Source organism: Saccoglossus kowalevskii, chromosome 18, assembly GCF_978046115.1.
Source record: "Saccoglossus kowalevskii chromosome 18, keSacKowa6.1, whole genome shotgun sequence".
NCBI lineage: Eukaryota > Metazoa > Hemichordata > Enteropneusta > Harrimaniidae > Saccoglossus > Saccoglossus kowalevskii.
Genome location: NC_140658.1, coordinates 26,810,554 through 26,829,279, shown reverse-complemented (window position 1 = coordinate 26,829,279; position 18,726 = coordinate 26,810,554). Strand labels below are relative to the sequence as shown.

The window sequence follows — 18,726 nt, the reverse complement described above, 5'->3', positions numbered from 1 at the left end:
CAGAAAATCATGATTTTTTAGGGGTGGGCGCTTACCCGAGCACCCCCCTCGAAAAAGAGTGCAAATGAAAAATTTGATTCATCAAGTGACAGATTACGTCTTTGAGGGAAATCAAATTACGAAATTAGTTGAGTCGTCATTGATTTTCACAATGAAGAAACAGAAATGATCAAACAATATGCACATTTTATTACAATATTAATTACGTACCACCAGAATTTACGAAATTAAAAACATTTGAGTCTGTTAGAACACAGTTGAAGTCAAAATTGTCATATTATCTCCACTGACGAAGGTGTTGGATCGTACGCAAACTCTTGATGAAAATCACTTTCCGCCATTATGCATTTGCAGATTTCACCTGCAGCGGCGTCCTTTGACCTAATGGGTCAAGTTGGTTATTGACCAATCACAATGCTGTGTTGTACTGATGCAATTCTTCGGAAATTCCCGAAGACTTTCCGGTAACACAATGCGGAAGTGAATTATCGATGTCGAAGTATGATCTGTTGGAATTGATTTCAGTGAATAAACGACATGGTTTTTCCAAAAAAATAGTAACTAGCCATTTTTGAGAGGTAAACTGTATATGGCATGATATATTTACTTGTATTAACAGGTCATTGTCGAAGCATAGTTTACGCACGGTTACCGTGTTCTACACATTCACAACATGTTCACAGTGGTCGATATCCACGCTGTATCATATATAAAAAAACGATTACCAAGATTCGTTATGCCAAGACCAAGTATTAAATTAGTTGCATTTTGAAGGGGTGGGCGCTTTGCCGAATGTGACCCCAAATATAAAAATTGCGCAAAACTGGGGGATGGGCACTTGCCCGTGCATGGGCGCTTGCACGGTCGAGTACGGTATTTGTTTGATGATTAGATTCAAGATGGCTAAATGGCGGCCATTTTAATCTTAAATTTCATCAAAATAAAGTATTTCTGCTTTTTTGAACACAAATCTCAGTTACGCAAAAACAGCTATTGTTCCTCTGGGAACAGAAATAGAAACTTGTTTTTTTCATTTTGAAGGGAAAATACTTGTTCATTTTCTCCTAATTCTCATTTATCTTCTAATTCAAAATGGCTGATTCATTTCAGTTTTGTTTACTATTTATATTCTGTCGTGTTTACCATGCTCTCTCCTACTTCTTGATTAATTTATTCCATAATTTCTTAGTAACAGGAGTGTATCAGCTGCAATTTGTGATCTTTATCTAAAAGTCACCATTTGAGGACGTTGGTCTAAGTTTATTATTATTTCACTTGTAGGTTTAGGTGAAGTAACAACAGCCGTTGATATTTATGCATTTGGTATCTCTGCTTTGGAGATGGCATGTCTTGGTTTACAAAACAACGGCGATGGTACATGCATAACAAAAGATACGATATTTGCTGCACTTGGTAAAATAGAAGACAGGTTACAATCAGTAAGTCAACATTTCATTATGTGACACTTTCGGAACAAAACACTGATAAATTTTCCTTCTCTAATTAATTATTCTCATATCATAATGAGACTGTGTTATGGAAATCTTGAAGATGACATAGAAATGTGCAGTATTAGCGATGTATTAAAATGTTTGGTGTTCAACACACAAGATTCCATATTTGGTGTATTGGCTACAATCATTTGAATTCTGCGTTCAATTTGTTAATTTTTTCTCTAGAATTTTATTCGTTGCTGTTTAACGGAAGATTGTGGAAAAAGACCTACGGCAAGGGAACTCTTGTTTCATCAAGTTTTATTCGAAGTTCACTCATTAAAGCTCCTAGCTGCTCATAGTTTTTTCAGACATGAAAGTAAGTCATTAAAAATACAGTATTTGTTCTATTAGAAGCGAATCTTCAATAAATGCATGTAAACCTACATTTGCATGTACTGCAACTAATAATATATTGAAATGACTTGTTTTGACCATAGACATTTCTCTGGCATTTCCATAAGCACATGCTCTACTTTTTTAGCCCCCATTTGGATGAAGTCTGAAACAAGGACATCTGGTTTGTGCATGCGCATGCACGTGTATGTGTTTGTGCTACATAGCTTAGGTTAAGTATAGAGGTATGGTTCAATTTATATTAATATAATTGTACCATACCTACCCCCTTTACTAAACCTAATCTTTGCAAACTTTTTATTTATTAATCAACTTTTGTTTAATTAAATTTAATTAAAACGCAACCCCATATAGGAACGTGTTTTAATTCAATTTTCTTGGTGAAAGAATTTACAATTATGAGTAGTTGAAGTCTATGAGTAGCAGTGAAGTCTGTTCAAGATGGCTGACTCCATCTATCTATCAGGTCATTCAAGATGGCTGACTCCATCCATCTATCAGGTCATTCAAGATGGTTGACTCCATCCATCTATCAGGTCATTCAAGATGGCTGACTCCATCCATCTATCAGGTCATTCAAGATGGCTGACTCCATCCATCTATCAGGTCATTCAGGTACTGTGAACATCATATGCTTATTACTTGAACATGAAATTGATTGTTTTGTAGGATTACTGCCAGAAAACTTGACTACAGAAGCAATAAGGGAACAGAGTACTCCCGAGAAGGTGATGGCAGAAATATCACATCAAGACGGCCGGGAAGGTGTGCAATGGAAGTAAGTTATTAGTACTTCAGACAGATGAAAATCTTATCTTTTTGGTAGCTGGCCAGTAACTTCCTGAACATTTCTAATGTTTTGTCTATTTATTAAGTTCTTCCTTTTGTCTGAAATTTGCCATTTACATTGTTCATTGCGCTGGGATGTGAAAATTTGTTGTCAATTCATTAATTCCTGAACTTAGCTACTGGTGTCTGACAAATTTTTGACCCAACAAATGTGTTAATGACATCACAGAAAACTTTGGAAAATCAATCAATCAATCATCATCTTTGCTTATTTCGAACTCGCCTCACCAAATTCCTGTAAACCAACAGTTGCATTTATTGTATCGGATTATTGAAATATGACTTATTAATATGACCACATACACACCTCCATTTTTTAAAACACATACATTGTACTAATGGCACTCAATTTGTTTGTTTTAGATGTAAACAAGTTCCAATTCTTGAATATGAAAAATTCTTGGAAGACGTCCGGTGAGTACTGATGTATAGCAATGTCATGTTTTTCAAAGTTTCAAATTGACGGCCTGAATGCATTGCTCATTAAAATTAATGAAGCAACGGGGGGGGGGGGGGGTAAAAATTCTGTAATTCGGACATTCCCTGAAAGCTAGCCATAATGTTTGTACTACAAACATACTTCCCTGTACCTGTGTGTAAAGTATGTACGCAAAATTGAAGTGATTCACATCTCAAACAGTTGTTGTTTCGAGGGACTATGCATTAAACAAACTTGTTGTGACATAACCTCTGGCATGTATTAAGAATATGCTTGGCTAACTGGTTAAAATTGCTCTACAAAATCTGAATTTCTTGTTGAGTTTTCAAGTAAATGACAAAAAGTAAATTATAAAAATTTGTATCAGATGCTAATTTGTTTCCTTGAAACAATGACTTTCGTCATGCGTTTGCTTTGGTGGCCATTTTGATTTGGAAAATGGACAAAGTGCATACAATTGATGTTCGTAATTAAAAAAAACTGTAATATTTTTTTCAAATTTAAATCTTGTAAGCAAGGTGGACTTTTGTTTGTGCCATTACGTCAACTGTTTTAATGAAGTAAACACAGTAAATTTGCTCCCAAAGAATAACAATAATTTGATGTGTGTTATTCAAGGAATGGAATCTATCCACTGACAGCATTTGCATTACAAGATCCCCATCCAGGCAAACCACGGCCACCCACACCTGAAATAGCCGAGTCTGTGAAGAGCAATACTCCAGATCCAGTAGATGTAGAGCTCAGACAAATACTACAAATGCAGTGTAATGTTAGTTTACAGAAGGAAACTGCAGCGCCAACGTTTAATGTTAGTATAAATATCATTATTATACATCTTAAAAAAACAAACAATATAATTTACCCCAAAAAAGGAATCTGAATTCGTTCCAGAACATATCTGCACTCATTTCAACTTTCTTCACCCATATTGTGGTGTTCATTATAGATGTCACTTGCAAAGTCTTTCCTTTCTTTTGCACTGCACAAAACGTTTGTCATTTCAAGCTGTCATCTGTCATTTAATTACTACTATAAGCAGGGAAACGATGTCTAAAGGGGAACCACTCAATCCCATGGATTGCACCACGTGATTGCACTCCACCTCTGTCCACTAAGTAAATGCATGCTTTTTATGCTCGCTTACTCAAACTGTGATTGGCAGGCATTTTGCATACATTAGCTGCCATTTTTAACTCAGGATTTTTACTTGTTGCGGCACGTTTCGACCGAAAACAACAACATTTATGCGTCAAAAGCCCAACCAGATGAGTGTAATCGCTAGCGTACATATTAATGCCCCGTAGAAATGTATTTGGAATCGCAGCTTGATCTCTAAACATCATAAATGGCACATATCCCGGAGCTCTCACCACGATGTGAGTGGCTTGGTTCGGATTAGCCTACTAATTGTGGTGGCCAACTTGCCCCTATTTATAGTATCGGTTCCACTTTAATAAAAAGGTTATAAAGGGAATAAAGCATTGGCGTTTGTTAACCGTTTGTTACTGTACTGCCTTCTGGCAGTATTCTCATGATAACTTCATAATACTATGTATGCTACGATGTATACATATGCCAATAGTTTATCTACACACATTATCTGAACTATGACAAGATAGTCTAGGGACTCGTGAATTTTATGCATTCATCTGTAACCTTGGATGGATTTTCTTCTGAACTTTGTGCATAATTGATACATTACTGTAAACAAATGCTGTCATTTTCCTCTGGCCTGATTGAAAATTACCGACTCGTGGTCGCATTTGTCCCAAGACTATTCAAACAATGTTACATTTCTTATATATAAATATCATATTACTTAAGACCTGATAATCTTTTTAGTTTGTTTATAGGTTTCACTTTTTATTTTACAGTTAACAATTATTCTGAGAATGGATGACAAGATGAACCGCCAGTTGGACTGTGATTTCTCTCCTGATGATAATAGTTACACTCTTGCTGAAGAATTGGTACATTTTGGCTTTATAAATGTGGTGGGTGCCATTATACTTTCTCGTTCCAGTATTCTATTCTACCATTGACACACTTTATGCAAGACAGGGCAGATCCTAAATCACCACAGTTTATGTTCATACCGTGTTCTGCTTAGTATAAACTTAATTTTCATATGTGTTTTTTTCAGAATGATCGTGACAAAGTTGCCAATCTGATTGAAGAACAGCTCAAGATGGCATCATCACAATCGGCACCATCTTTATCATCATCATCATCGTCAGCATCATCTTCCTCATCCCAAGAACAATTACCAGTTGCTGTCCAATCATAGCAAACATCCAAAGTAAACAAAATTTACAGTGTGTACCGGGTAACAAGGTTATTAATTTGTATGGACAAATATTACTGGATTAATTGATAATTGTGTAAGATTAAAGATTTATATATACCCTTTATAAGAAGCAGACCAGAAAGCAGAATTGGTTTCCATCTGGATTTAAGTTTACCACACTTTTATCTGCTTGAGAGACGCAACATATTCTTAACTACCAAGTATTATGTTTAGCAGAAATACATCAGAATTTTTTTTTTATTTAAGGACTGGCTCGTAATAATGGGAAGCCATTCACTGTTGTGTTACTGGTGTAATCCAGTCAGTTCCTGGTGTTTGTCTCTCACAGCAATATGATGTGTGATTTTAGTAGACTGTTTCTGTGAGTGGTCATAACAACTGACTTTATAAGTCGTATGTCAGGAACCCTTGCATACATTTGCATTTGATGATTTTTCCAGTTGCTAGTCTCCTGAATATGTGACTATTATTGGCTTCCGCAATGCCAAGAAGGGCCAGTTTAGATTTATTATAATTATTTTATTATTACAGTATTAGTTATATTTTTGCTGCTCTCAATTTGTGTGCTTTGAGAACGTTCATGAGGATAACATTTGCCAAAAGTTAATACGACTCTCCGTCTTAAAATTAATGTCAATTTCACTGTCACTGTATTGTTTGACTCAGACTCACAAATTTCTATATTATTTGGATTGGATTGTGTTGTCCTACAATGAAACCTATCCAAATCGAATAGCTAATTCTCAAAAAATCCTTGTTTGTTCAGACTACTTAAAGAATCTCTACAATAAAGATGCTTGCTAAGATTTAGATAGTACAAATAAAAACTATATTTACTGTTTTTCCATCAAGGAACTCTTAAACCTGTCAATGAAATCATCACTTAGGTTTTAAATGAGACAGGAATGTCAATGGTAAAAAGAAGTTGTATTTTACATGTGCTTCTGCTGGAGCAAATACAGTACATGTTCAGTGAAATAAGAATAGCTAGAATGAAAAAAAAAAAACGCTTATTAGAAGTGAGAGCTGCTCCACATAACTTCAATAGTTGGACTGTTTCTCACTTAAATATATTTTGTACTTTATTATGATTACTGGTGGTTCTGCAAATGCTGGTATTTATGCCCTGTCTTGGTGATATTATGATCATCGTTATTATGCAGTCTCGGCTTAACATAAACTGCCTTAATGTTTTTTGACAAATTCAGCTTTTATAACCTTCTTTGTAAATATATCTGTACATAAGCTTAACCAGTATGATAGTTTGATGAGTAATTTTACATTTGTAACATAGTCTGATGGTGCGCCATTTGGTTTAACAAATTTAAAAGTTTGTGATGTATGCTTTCACTCAGTTGCTTTGTTCACACACTTGTATTTGTTGCTTTTGTCCGTTCTGTGAGTTAGATTGTCTTTTCAAAATCTGAACAGTTATTTTACTGAGTGTATATCCTCTCTTATATACAAATTAGTTATAAACTAATTTACTTGTTAGAGGGAAAGGTTGTATTTAACTCCTACTGCACATTACAATTTTGTGTTAACCATGTATTGTACATGTTGCATGGAGCCCACATGGAACACTACACAAAGCAACGGATGCAACAGTTTGTTTTTCAGTATCTCAAATACTTCTCTTCTCTTTATTTCCATAGCAATCATAAGACTTGTAAACTTCTTGGTTCACATTCACTCTACTCCATAGTGTGATAAAACATTGTTTTGCTTAGATGGGCCTAAAAAATGCTGTGACAATAATAGTTACTAAAATACGTCTGCAACTATGTGTATTGTTTCCATCGTAATATGGCACAAATTAGACTTTCAAAGTTTGCTGTTTTGTGTGAAACAAGATACTGAGAAATTCTGATTATGTCTAGTATTTCAATTTTTAGTTTGCAGGCCATTGTACTGACCAGCAAGAATCTACTAGTCTTTAATAAACTTATTACGTCTTCATATACATTTTTAAAATTGTCTCTTTCTGTCACCATCACTCAATAAACTGCCTCGGTGTCAAGCCACCAATGTTGCTTGAAGTATTATCTTTACTATGCACATGAATATTTTTATTCAAATCATCTCTCGCCTTGTGAAGCAATAGTATAGTTATAGTAACAGAGTTGCTTAGAATATTAAAGATAAGTGTTTCAGCATAGGGCCAAAAAAAAAAAAATGTTTTGTTGCCCTCAGCGATCGAGCGCAAAATATGAAATATCGGGTCTCATTTTTTTTTTTTTTTAATAGGCCCAAATAATAAAAATTCACCATTTTAAGCAGTAAAAAAGTGTTTTTTCTAAAAATTAACGATCCTGCACCGTTCTTTTATCCCAAGGGTGCCCGGGGGATAAGTGATGACTTTGAACCTCGGGTTGATCTGTATTTCTCTGGGAAAAAAAAAATCAGACCGACCCACCCAATTTTCCAACTTGAGGGCAACATAAGTGTTTTTTTTTGGCCTAGTTGATTGAAAATAAACACTGAAACTGAGGAGAAAGCCAATACACTTGGAATATTAAAGTTGAGTGTTATTTTCATCATAGCCGGTTTATAATATAGTATACAACAAAATGACTAACCGAATTGTGTAAGTTTAAACGCGTTTCTGATTTTTCTGTACTTGTTATACTGAAATACTTGGTCATATTTAGTTTTCAGGCTTAGTTTTATGATTTTATCAGGGCAGTTTACTATTACATATGTATCTCGTGTCTTAATTTTTTTTTCCAAAAGTTAAAATACCATAATTGGTAAACTTGTATTATCTTTTCATACATAGTTGAATTTGTAGTTTGTTTTTATTCACTGTATTTCCAATCCACTTAAAGCTGTATATTTTTGCTGACTGACTGACTTAATGAATGAATGAATGCATGCACACTGGAAAACACATGTTTGAAAATTCCTTTTAGATATCTGCATGTGATAGTGTTTGACGTATGATCTGATATATTGTCCTACGTTTCCTCATCTGCTGCATCAATGTTCATTTAGTTAGTTTTACATTGTTTGAAAACTGCTAAAATCAGCTTGGTATTTTAAAACTTGTATTGCCTTTCATGGAATAACTTCCCACATCTATTGTTTCTACAATTGTGATTAAGAACTGTCGTTATTGGACAATGTGGCTCAGAATTATTATTGAAAAATACCTAAAAATGTGCACCAAAATTAGGTTGGAAAAATTATGGTATTCAAAAAACCACTTTTAACATTTTACATTGTTAGCGATTGTTTTATCCAATTGCACGAAGTATTCCAAGTCTTGTGAAAGCTGAGTTGTAGTTTGTGAAGTTTTTACCAGTTTTGGTTTTAAAATGAATTGAACATGAAAAATTAAGTTGAAAATGTGTTGAATACATTTTAAGAAGTGTACATTTTATTTTATTGTATTTGCAATTGAAAATTTATCTCTGTCACCCCTTGAATAGGAATGGTTGCTTCCATTGTTGGGTGTCATGTGACTTCCATGTTATATTTCTTATTGGCTGTATATGTTTTAAAAAGTTCAGTTTCATGTTGTATTTAATCCCAGTTTGAATGAAATTTTTTGAAACCATTCCACACTAAAATTTTGAATTGAATTTGGTGCTAATGATAGTCTATAAAGAGTTTGAAATGAGATTGAAGATTGAATCCGAGACATCTTGTTGGTGTACAGTCATATATCGATGTAGTGTTCCACCTACTGCTTTGCTCCACTGACTAGATACAAATCCTGTGATTATCAATTAGTTATACATTTTTGATTGGTTGTTTAAAAACATCGTTGATATAAAAATTGTCAATTATCTGGGAGTTGAGGGTATACCGGTACATCAAAAAGTAGTATTCAGTGTCGCAAAAAATGCGTTATACATCAGACACCAAAAACAAAAGAATTTATCTGCTTGTAAAATTTCATACAGACGTGTTCAAGAGTATAACTGGGCTTGTCTTTCTTATTGGAGAATATGCATTCAAACACTTTCTTTGTTGAAGTTGAATGTAGCATATGACTCAACACAATAGCATTTCAGGCTGTTGTACCTCACTAATTTATTACTACAGAAAAAAAAAAGTACAATAATAAGGTTATCACAAGAATTATTGCATCGTATGCATGCACTTGCAGTACAATGTCGCATCAACCTCCGCTGTTTGATATGATCTGTATATATATTACGGAATTCTCTTCATAACTTGCGTACATGTATGACATCCCATATTGTGTAGCTTTTGCATAAATCTAAATGATATTGCTAGCATCGTACCTAGGCCATAATGGAGTGATGTACGAGTGGAACACTGCATAGATTCCGGGTTGCAATTTTTTGACTTTTCATTGAGTCAAGATCCTTGTATTTTGTATGCCCTTGTTTGTTTAATTTCTATGTACAAGTATATGGTCAGTATATCGTTATTATTACAATGTTGGTGTGATTAAGAAAGGAACTATTGTTATGCTAACCTCGCCACCCACATTAGAAATAAAGGTGCATAAGATTTAACAAGTTCCTCCTTTGAGGTTTTGTCACATTGACATCAGTTGCATTTTTTGATCAGATTAAACCTTGTTAATTTCCTGCAAGTCTGGGTATTCTTTTTTCTAGATTATTCAATGAATTTGCAGTCATGTTTCTGAAATACAAAATTTGTTTTGTGAATAAAAAAAATGTTGACATGTCACTTGGACCACATGTACAACAAAGAGTTATGTGTTATATACAGACAGTATCGCTTGCATGTATTAGCTACCTATTGGTTAATAACACTGGTTGGTTACTGTCTCAGTGCAAACTTTGTTTTCCTGCAATTGCATCAAATAATCTCTTAGTGCGTTGTTCATCATCAACTTGAAATGATCTAGTTTCAGTGTTTGAAACCAAAATTTGTCATTCCAACTCAGCAGCCAATCAGCGGCGGCCTTACAGTTATATGACAATGGAGGTTTCAAATACCCCAGGAAAGTGTTCTTCGTGTAATTAAGTGTTTGTATACAAGTGATTTTTCCACACAAAAACGTTGAATTCGGCCAATTAATTTTACCCGAACAGATCTTTTGGCTGTGAAAGATATTTATTTTTTCCTGATTTGTAGAAATCTGAAAAACGTGTTTCACAACTTGTCTCTATTTAGTTTCAAGATGGCGGCCCCCACTTAGTAAACATCGCATTTATTTGATTATCACTTGTGCACCAGCTGACTGTGCTTGAACCATACGATTCAGAAGCGTTGATGGACCCAGACTCCTTAGCAAGGGAGATTGTTTGTCCTCAGGAGGCAGCATGGTGTCTCATAAATTGTCGCACAAGGCAGGAATAATAGTACATGCATCTCCTTGGGGGCGCTGTCCCACACACCGCGTATGGTACACCATTGGTTTTCAACTAGTATGACTAACTCAATTTCTGCTTGTAATTCAAAGATCACTCTTTATAAAGTTTTTCCTGTCAGGGGCGTCAAGAGGTAGTGATGCTGAATTGCTGTGGAAACCCTATGTTTACGGGGTCGGTCACGCGCATCTGCATAGCTGACGGGGTGATAGACAGTTCAAGCAAATGCATCAATAGGCAGGCTGTTTTGGGTGTTTGTTTATGGGTGATACCACTCTCCACTCCCTGTGGCATCACGATTAAAGGCCTTTTAGAACAATTTGACACCCATTATCATGGACAATCTTTCTCTTTCAGAAGACGAACATGGCTACCAAATTCACTTTGACAATGTACATTCAAGCAGATCCGCTGAAAGCCAACATGATATTAGAATAAGTTTGAATTTTGTTAAATATGGTAAAATCGCCATAATGGCGGTAACAGCGTAACCATGAAGGCGCGACAAGGTCATATAAATCATTATCGGATAATTATCATCCAATAAAATCTAATGAATATTGGCACCACTAACTCGTGCTACGTTTTTTTCTCCGATATTATCGTCTAATAAAGCTATAAACACCCATGTCTTGGCAACTATTGTGCAAAATATTTTTTCTCCCATATTATCGGATAATTATCATCTAATGAAATCCAATGAAATGTTGGCAGATATGTCTAACTTAGACATCAGTAGCCCCCACCCGGACAAAGTCTGTCTGTCCGTCCGGAGTGATTTCTCGGAGATGGCTGTACCGATTTTTTGGGTACAAAGACATAGTGGACACGTGCAAGTCAATTTATTTTCCGTTTCGATCAAATATGTCCGACTGGCAGCCATTTTAATGCCAACATTCAGTCAAATTCGTTCCTTGTGTGTCCATTGTAATTTCTCGGAGATGGCTTAACCGATTTTGTTGAGACTTGTTACAAAGACTTTTTTGAAATGATGAAATATGGCCGACTGGCAGCCATTTTGATTGTTGATCATTGCTTTTGTCTGTCCATTGATATTTCTCAGAGATGCCTTGACTGATTCCAATGATACTAGGTACAAAGACATAGTGAGAAAGTATACATATTCACATGGATTTATTTCCTGATTTGATCAACAATGGCTGCCTGGAGGCCATCTTGAATGTCAAAATCCTGTAAAATCCAGTTTTTGGGGTGTGCCCATCATCATTTCTCGGAGATCTCTGGACCACTGGTACAGATGCACATTGATTTATGTTTTCAAGGAATAAATTAATTGTGAACTAAGTCCAAACAGAATGCATGAAATATTGTATGGACATTATCCTTGGTAACTTCCTTTGGGGATTCAACTTAATGCTAAATTCAGTCTAGTGTTTCTAATTTTCAGCCAAAAGTTTTTAAGGGCCACTGCCCTTTAATATATTGAAAATGGTATTCCTCAACGTAATATTTCACTGCTCTGCAACATAAGGCTTGTGGTCACTGTAGGTGAGGAATCACTCAATGTTATTTGTTTTGAACCACTTTTAGAACACTTTGGTTCATAATTTCCTTCACCTCGTTTTGTCAGTACCTTCTCTAGAAGTTGACATGCGTTGACCTATTTGAAAGCCTGCAGACAATTATGGTCAAATTTTGATTTGACAGAGATAGCTCAGGCAAACACCAAGGAGGAACATGATATCTTTATTGTCTGTCTCTTAGCCCTGCACATCTACATTGTCAGTGATCAATGTGTGGGGCACACACCCTATGTGAAGGTGTTTAGTTTTGGTAGGCAGGTATTCAGAATATAGGTCTGCAGCCAGTCCTTGATCCTTTTTGTTTTTTTCTATTTAACACCTCTCTGTATAGAGATTTGGACCCATTGATTCAACAGTCAATCACATGCTTGATTGAAAAAAGTATGTTGCAGGATCTGCAAATAATATGTTTAAGTTGCCATTGACATCAGTACCCCCCCCCCCGGTGATATCCACTGTTCCTGTGGTTTCAGCAACAGTACGTTAACCATACAACAATGGTGCTTTGGGGTGCTCAGCGTGCCTGGGGCTATTATTTGGACTGAGTGCAGTGACAGGCTACATTTATCGTACTGACTGATGTGACTTTAGGTTCCAATTCCAGACTCGCCTTCCTAGTCGGCTTGATTATATAGAAGGTAAGCTCTGGAAGACCTATAGCGGCAGTCAGGGTATCAATACATTTGTTTGGGATTTTCAAATATTTTTTGGCCAAAGCCTGTAAATTATAAACCCTTAAACTCACTCGATACGGTGAGGTGTTTAATATCAGAGAATACAGATTTATTATACATTGTCTCTACAAATGTATTCAGCTACAAATCTTCTTGACAAAACGATTCAAACTAAAATACATATTTATTACACTCCGTAATATTTCAAAATATGTACATCACTTGAAATAAACATCGAACATATTTCTTATCCCTGTAAAATTTGCTGGTATTACTGACGCCATGTCCAAAAATTACAAGTACAAATAATTCTTGGGTGTAGAACACTCGTACTTATTCACTAAAAAAAATAGAAAACATATAGTTAAAGAACCACAGCAGTATGCAGCAAAAATGTTTCCACATCAGATAAGCTGAGATAACTGAAGAGGATAACTGAAATATTTCTATATTCACAAATAGTCTTCAATCTCTTGTTGAGATAGGGCGCTACTTATAAGAAAGATTCATTGCACAACATCATCTTGTTAATAAGTGAAGAGGAAAAAGTGATTCTTTCATCACAAAAGTGTTGCTAATGATCGATGGGGACTGTTATTTATTGTTTAGTCTGAAATTACCCAACGACATTTCATCTTGGCTAGCACTGTGTGTCATTTTTTTCAATGTTAAAGTGGGAGGGTCTTCACCTGCGCGTGCGCGGGAATTGAGTCCCAGGCGATGATAACAACACACACTAAAATGCAAAGGCTCATGGGTATACACTTGTTTGTAAACTATGACACGCTAGGTCATTTGACGCATGCACAGGTGACGACTCCCCCGCTTTAACGTGGACAATATCTTGGACAATCACTTTGTTCTAGCGTGCTCTAGCAGAGATAAATGATGGTAATGTGATTATAAACGGAAAACTCACACGACTCCTGAGACATGTGTTTTTTTATACACAGCGTCGTTGACAACGTTCTTCAGTCTGCACCAACGGGTTCTCTTGTTCCAAGCCCATGCTTTACAACCATCAAAGTCCACGCAGAAATCATGGCAATCGCATGGCTCGTCAACGAACCTTCCGTGACCCATGTCACCTTCAGGCCTATCCTTTGTGTCACTAAGCTCACAAGCTGATACGGAAACGAAAATAAGATCAAGTGAGTATGCTGGGATTGAAGTCACATTTTAAAGGGCGGTGGTCGCGTGCTACGCGTGCACGGGATATGGGTCTCATATAAACACAGATGGCGACTTTGACTGTTGCGCAGACCAGCGCATAGTACAAACTGAGACGTTACCGAGCTTTAAGTGGGCATTTTTTAGGTGATTGGAAGGTATCGAGGAGACACTGGCGGTAATTATTGCAAGACAGGTCAAAACTCGCACTTGTGATTTCATTAGAAGAATGCATTGTATTGTGGGAAAATCAATATTTATGAACATAAATGTCGCATATGCGCGGCATGACGACCACCGCCCTTTAAATCACAATTTCTTCACAATATACATGAATAATAAAGTATATATTTCGGTTTGACTGCTATTAGGTGTCCCACTAATACAAACTGGAGTAGAATGCAGGGTTTTATGAAACAAATTGTCTTGGGGGGGTTGTCGCGCCACGTCCTGTTCGATATGGGACTCATAGATACGTTTACACGAAATTCGTGACGATTACCGCTCTTTAAAACGTCACAGAAGCCTTTGTCACGTATTGAAAAGTAACAATAACTGAACATACTCACGCCTATCTATGAGACCGGTCACTGTTTTTGTATTCCAGAGAGGCGGTGTGGCGTCTAAGAACAGTTCGCATTGTTTTCCTTCCTTCTTGTAATAGACCCACACTTTGCATCCTGTCATGTCCACACACCTCTGATAGCAATCACACGCCCTCTCCTCTATGGAGCTACCAATAAGCGTGTTCCCCAATCTAATCGTTTTGTCCAGCTTTGGACAAAACCCTATAAAAAAAAAAACAATTAAATGGTACGTACAAATTAATATACACTGAGAGCGTCATCCATCATGCATTCATTTAGTCCACACACTCATGTGACCATTACAGTATTATATTAGCTCACCCACAAATCGATTCATACATCCATTCATTCATACACTAACCCATCCACTATCATCTATCAAAAAACCAAAGCCATCCACCCACTCATGCATACAGCCATCTATAGCCACACATCATCCCTTAAAACAAAACATCCACCCATCCATCTGAACCTACATTCACATCATTCACATTGACATCCATGATCCGGCAACCTACCACTCCATTCGCTCACACACTCAGAACATCCACCCATACATTAATTCATTATAAACCCGGGCCTCGTTGTATAATGGAATTTGTTGCAAAAAAAGAGTTACTCACGTGGTCCATAGCTGGTTTCATCCGCTTCACTAATGATCACCACAGTCAACAGAACCTAACGTGAAAAAGTTTGAAAAAGCTGCGAGCGCTAGTTCTATTCAGACCACTAGTAGCGATCACAGTCAGTTGCCTTGAATACTAAACTCGTGTATTCATGTCGGTGCAGGACTTTATATGCGTTAACGTGAAAATATGGGCCGTATAAGCGACATCCTTGTTACCCCAACTAGTGATTTTTTAAGTTCATACATTGTTTCTTTTTGTTGTCAGGGGCGGATCTAGGATTCTGGAATGGGGGGCGATAAGTTGGCCGAAGGCATAGGAGGGCTGCGGCCCCCTCGGCCCCTCTAAATGCGCCCATGGTTGTAGTTATATAAAGCAGTATTTGAAAATAACATTCCAACTCAAATGTCACACCCGGTTCCAAAACGTCACGGCCGGGCCCTTTCATTTTAAACTGCAACCGTAAATCTAAATGAATATTACATGTAATAATGCAAATTTATTTTCAATGAAAAGTGCAATAATAAAAACACAGAGTCGTGACCCTCCCCGGTTGCTGTTATTGTCAATCGTCATTTGAGATTTAGAAAACGTTTGTAAATATGTCATATAAAACCGTTCAGGACAGTGTACATCACCATAAATATACCAAGAAATCAAAATAACACGCAGTATGACGAGAAAAATAAAGCATTGTAAACGCATATGATAGAGACATACCAAACAAATGTAAAGTGCAGCCATTTCTTCAATCGACTACTGTGTTACTCTGTGGGGGGAAACAGCACATAATTCTGAATATATATTTTTTTCCGATGCATAGCGAGATACTAAAGAACTTTTGAAATTGTTATTTTTAAAAACTCGTTGAAAGTGCAACAGTGTTAGCAACAACGACTGTCAGTATGAAAACAGTTTGCACGTCGTATATGCATGATAATATCAGAAAGGAGTACTTGGATAACTCGCCGAATACTTCTCATGAACACAAACAGCACACGTAAAATATTGTATACATAAATTGTATAAATGTATACTCGGTGATCCCTTCGAAAACTGGCAAATGTTGTTATATTATTACTATATCCGTACTAAAGACGAGAAAAATGTTCAAGATAAATATAAATTTCCCGAAGAAACAGCTTTGATCTTGCGTTGATTGCACTGCAGCACATGGTCACAAAGGAACCTCTCGCCAAATGCGGGATTTTAGAAGAGTACGATGTGACACATAAATGTAATGATTAATGCAGTCAGAAAGAAAATAATGAGTACTAATTGAAAAAGAATAAACAGGAACACAAAAATTGTGACTGAATTGCAGAAGACTCATAGCAGCGAAAAAACGTACAACAAATTAAAATGGCATACGAACCTTATGTGAATTATCGGCACTGGTTCTTTTTCGAACTGATCCAATGTTCACTGAAGAAGAGAATTTATAATGTACCTACGGGGGGTGCATGACCTATCGGCCGATCTGCGGTAAAACGTCTGCACTCACCATGTAAATTGTCGACTCAGAGAAAAACAACCCCGAGAATGTAAACAAAATATGGCATTGCGGCATAGAAAGTACAAGAAGATTTATTCATCTTTAACATACTTTATGTGGCCGTTAACATTAAGGTAGAAGTCACACTGAATGCAAAAACCCAGATTATATATGGATATTGATTATAACGCTTTTACCATAAGTTCCTATGGCAGAGATAGTGTGCCTTATCTCAAATTGTAGCCTGGTGACATAGGCTAAAACAATTATGTATTGTGACGGATGGGGCACGTTTTTGTTGTCTTCAATTATTTCAAAAGTCTGGGTTTTAATAAGTATCAAAACAGTTTCTTTAACATTGTGTTCTATGGAATTGTTATTAGGCCTAATTTCCCAATTTCACTGTAACCGACAAAAAATGTGAAATTAGCGTCATTATTCTACATAATAATCCATTGAACATTGTCATGCGATTTATGACCAACTTTTTCGAAAATCGAAGACCAAGCATATCGTATGAGACTATGATTGTTTGTTGATTAATTACTCCGTCATTACAGGCAAGTTCGGTTTGAAGATATCGCGTATGCCGCGCACGGAGCGGAAATTCACAAGTAATATTGTATGCTTAGTGTAATTTCTCAAACCCAAGCTACTTGCCGATCATTTCGTTTCTTTGGGTATCTTCCATCCATGAACCCTAGTCACGAAACACGAACCTCTACATAAGTAAAATATCACTATAAAAACACTATAAATATAAATATTAAATATAACACAATCGTTTAAAAAAAATACAAAAACCGGCGTAATTTGTGTTCAGAAAAATCACACCTGTTTCATTTCACTTTCAAATTGAAAATCGTATTTTGAAAACACCTACATGGCGACCGCTTTTAATGAATATTCAGAGATTTAAAGTACAGCGGTTAACACCTTTTGAAATGCTCCAACAATATTACAAATCCATCCATATGTCATGTGGGCTTATTAAGATTAATGATACCGACAATTACACCTCTCATTCACCATATGGCCAGCCCCAAAAAACAATCAATTAAACACTCTCAATGCCAGGTTCGTTACTAGTAGTAGGTTGACCTATTGTAAAGTTGATGTATTTTTTTGATTATACTTTGATGTAATCTGAAATAAACAGACAACAAAGACAAAAATATTGTTGTTGTTGTTGCAGCTGCTGCTGGGAAAATACTTTCGTCTTCCAATACTAACGATGCTAGGTTATTCCAAGTCAGGAAACGTGTTTTCCCCGGGGTTTCTCCGCCAAACCAAGATGGTAAGAGTGAAGTAACGACTCGTATCGTATTGAATACATGTATTCATCAAAATACCGACTAGTTGGCTTCTCATTTTAAAGGGCGACCGTCGTCGCGCCGCGTCCTGTTCGATATGGGACTCATAACGACGTATACAACGCGTGTAAAATACATTGTTTATTTACATGAAATTCGGACACGCGCTGCGTGACGACCACCGCCATAGTTTTTAAAAGTGCTCAATATAGCAGCTCTACACATAGTACGTTCCTTGTAGACGGGTTCGGGGGTGTCACTCTAACTCAAAACATCGAGACATCTTTCAGAGAAATGTTTACTTAAAAACTTGAAAGAACCAAGAATGTCAAGTTTCCCATCGACTGTCGCCATTTGTCACCAATTTTGTTGAAAACAACTTTCTTTGAAATCCCCGCGTTATCGCTACATCCACAAATGACGACATATTGTACGACATCGTTCTTTTCGTGACTGAAGTCCCTCCTCTCAATCATAAGGAGGGAATGCTACGTGACTGATGCGTCAGACAGAAAGACGTGAACTCACAGTCATGATTACAGTGCTTGTGACG

The 18,726-nt window shown here is 36.5% G+C and overlaps 2 protein-coding genes across 2 annotated transcripts in view; one reads left to right on the top strand and one right to left on the bottom strand.

The window, feature by feature from the left end:
* LOC100375840 (nuclear receptor-binding protein-like) overlaps nucleotides 1–10,139 on the top strand; it is a 46,481-nt gene extending 36,342 nt beyond the window's left edge. Inside the window, exons 7-13 of the mRNA XM_002739702.4 lie at nucleotides 1,282–1,439; nucleotides 1,680–1,812; nucleotides 2,520–2,628; nucleotides 3,063–3,113; nucleotides 3,757–3,949; nucleotides 5,016–5,135; nucleotides 5,285–10,139. Of these exons, the coding sequence (XP_002739748.1) occupies nucleotides 1,282–1,439; nucleotides 1,680–1,812; nucleotides 2,520–2,628; nucleotides 3,063–3,113; nucleotides 3,757–3,949; nucleotides 5,016–5,135; nucleotides 5,285–5,428 (908 nt within the window). The 3' untranslated portion in view covers nucleotides 5,429–10,139. The remainder of the gene's footprint in view (nucleotides 1–1,281; nucleotides 1,440–1,679; nucleotides 1,813–2,519; nucleotides 2,629–3,062; nucleotides 3,114–3,756; nucleotides 3,950–5,015; nucleotides 5,136–5,284) is intronic.
* A 3,008-nt stretch (nucleotides 10,140–13,147) lies between these two features.
* LOC102810362 (uncharacterized) lies at nucleotides 13,148–16,777 on the bottom strand. Its single transcript, XM_006822728.3, has 6 exons — nucleotides 16,741–16,777; nucleotides 16,086–16,134; nucleotides 15,363–15,417; nucleotides 14,722–14,940; nucleotides 13,902–14,106; nucleotides 13,148–13,322 (listed from the first exon to the last, which is right to left on the bottom strand). The coding sequence occupies exons 2-6, from the start codon at nucleotides 16,107–16,109 to the stop codon at nucleotides 13,316–13,318; spliced, it is 510 nt and encodes a 169-aa protein (XP_006822791.2). The 5' UTR covers nucleotides 16,110–16,134; nucleotides 16,741–16,777; the 3' UTR covers nucleotides 13,148–13,315.
* Nucleotides 16,778–18,726: the final 1,949 nt, after the last annotated feature.

Excerpts from the sequence above, each read along its gene's own strand:
- LOC102810362 (XM_006822728.3), bottom strand. The coding sequence starts at position 16,109 with ATGGCTGCACTTTACATTTGTTTG. Across the intron at positions 15,418-16,085 it reads CTGCACTTTACATTTGTTTG|GTTCTGTTGACTGTGGTGAT; the intron begins GTATGTCTCTAT and ends TTTTCACGTTAG. Across the intron at positions 14,107-14,721 it reads GACCGGTCTCATAGATAGGC|CTTGTGAGCTTAGTGACACA; the intron begins GTGAGTATGTTC and ends TTTCCGTATCAG.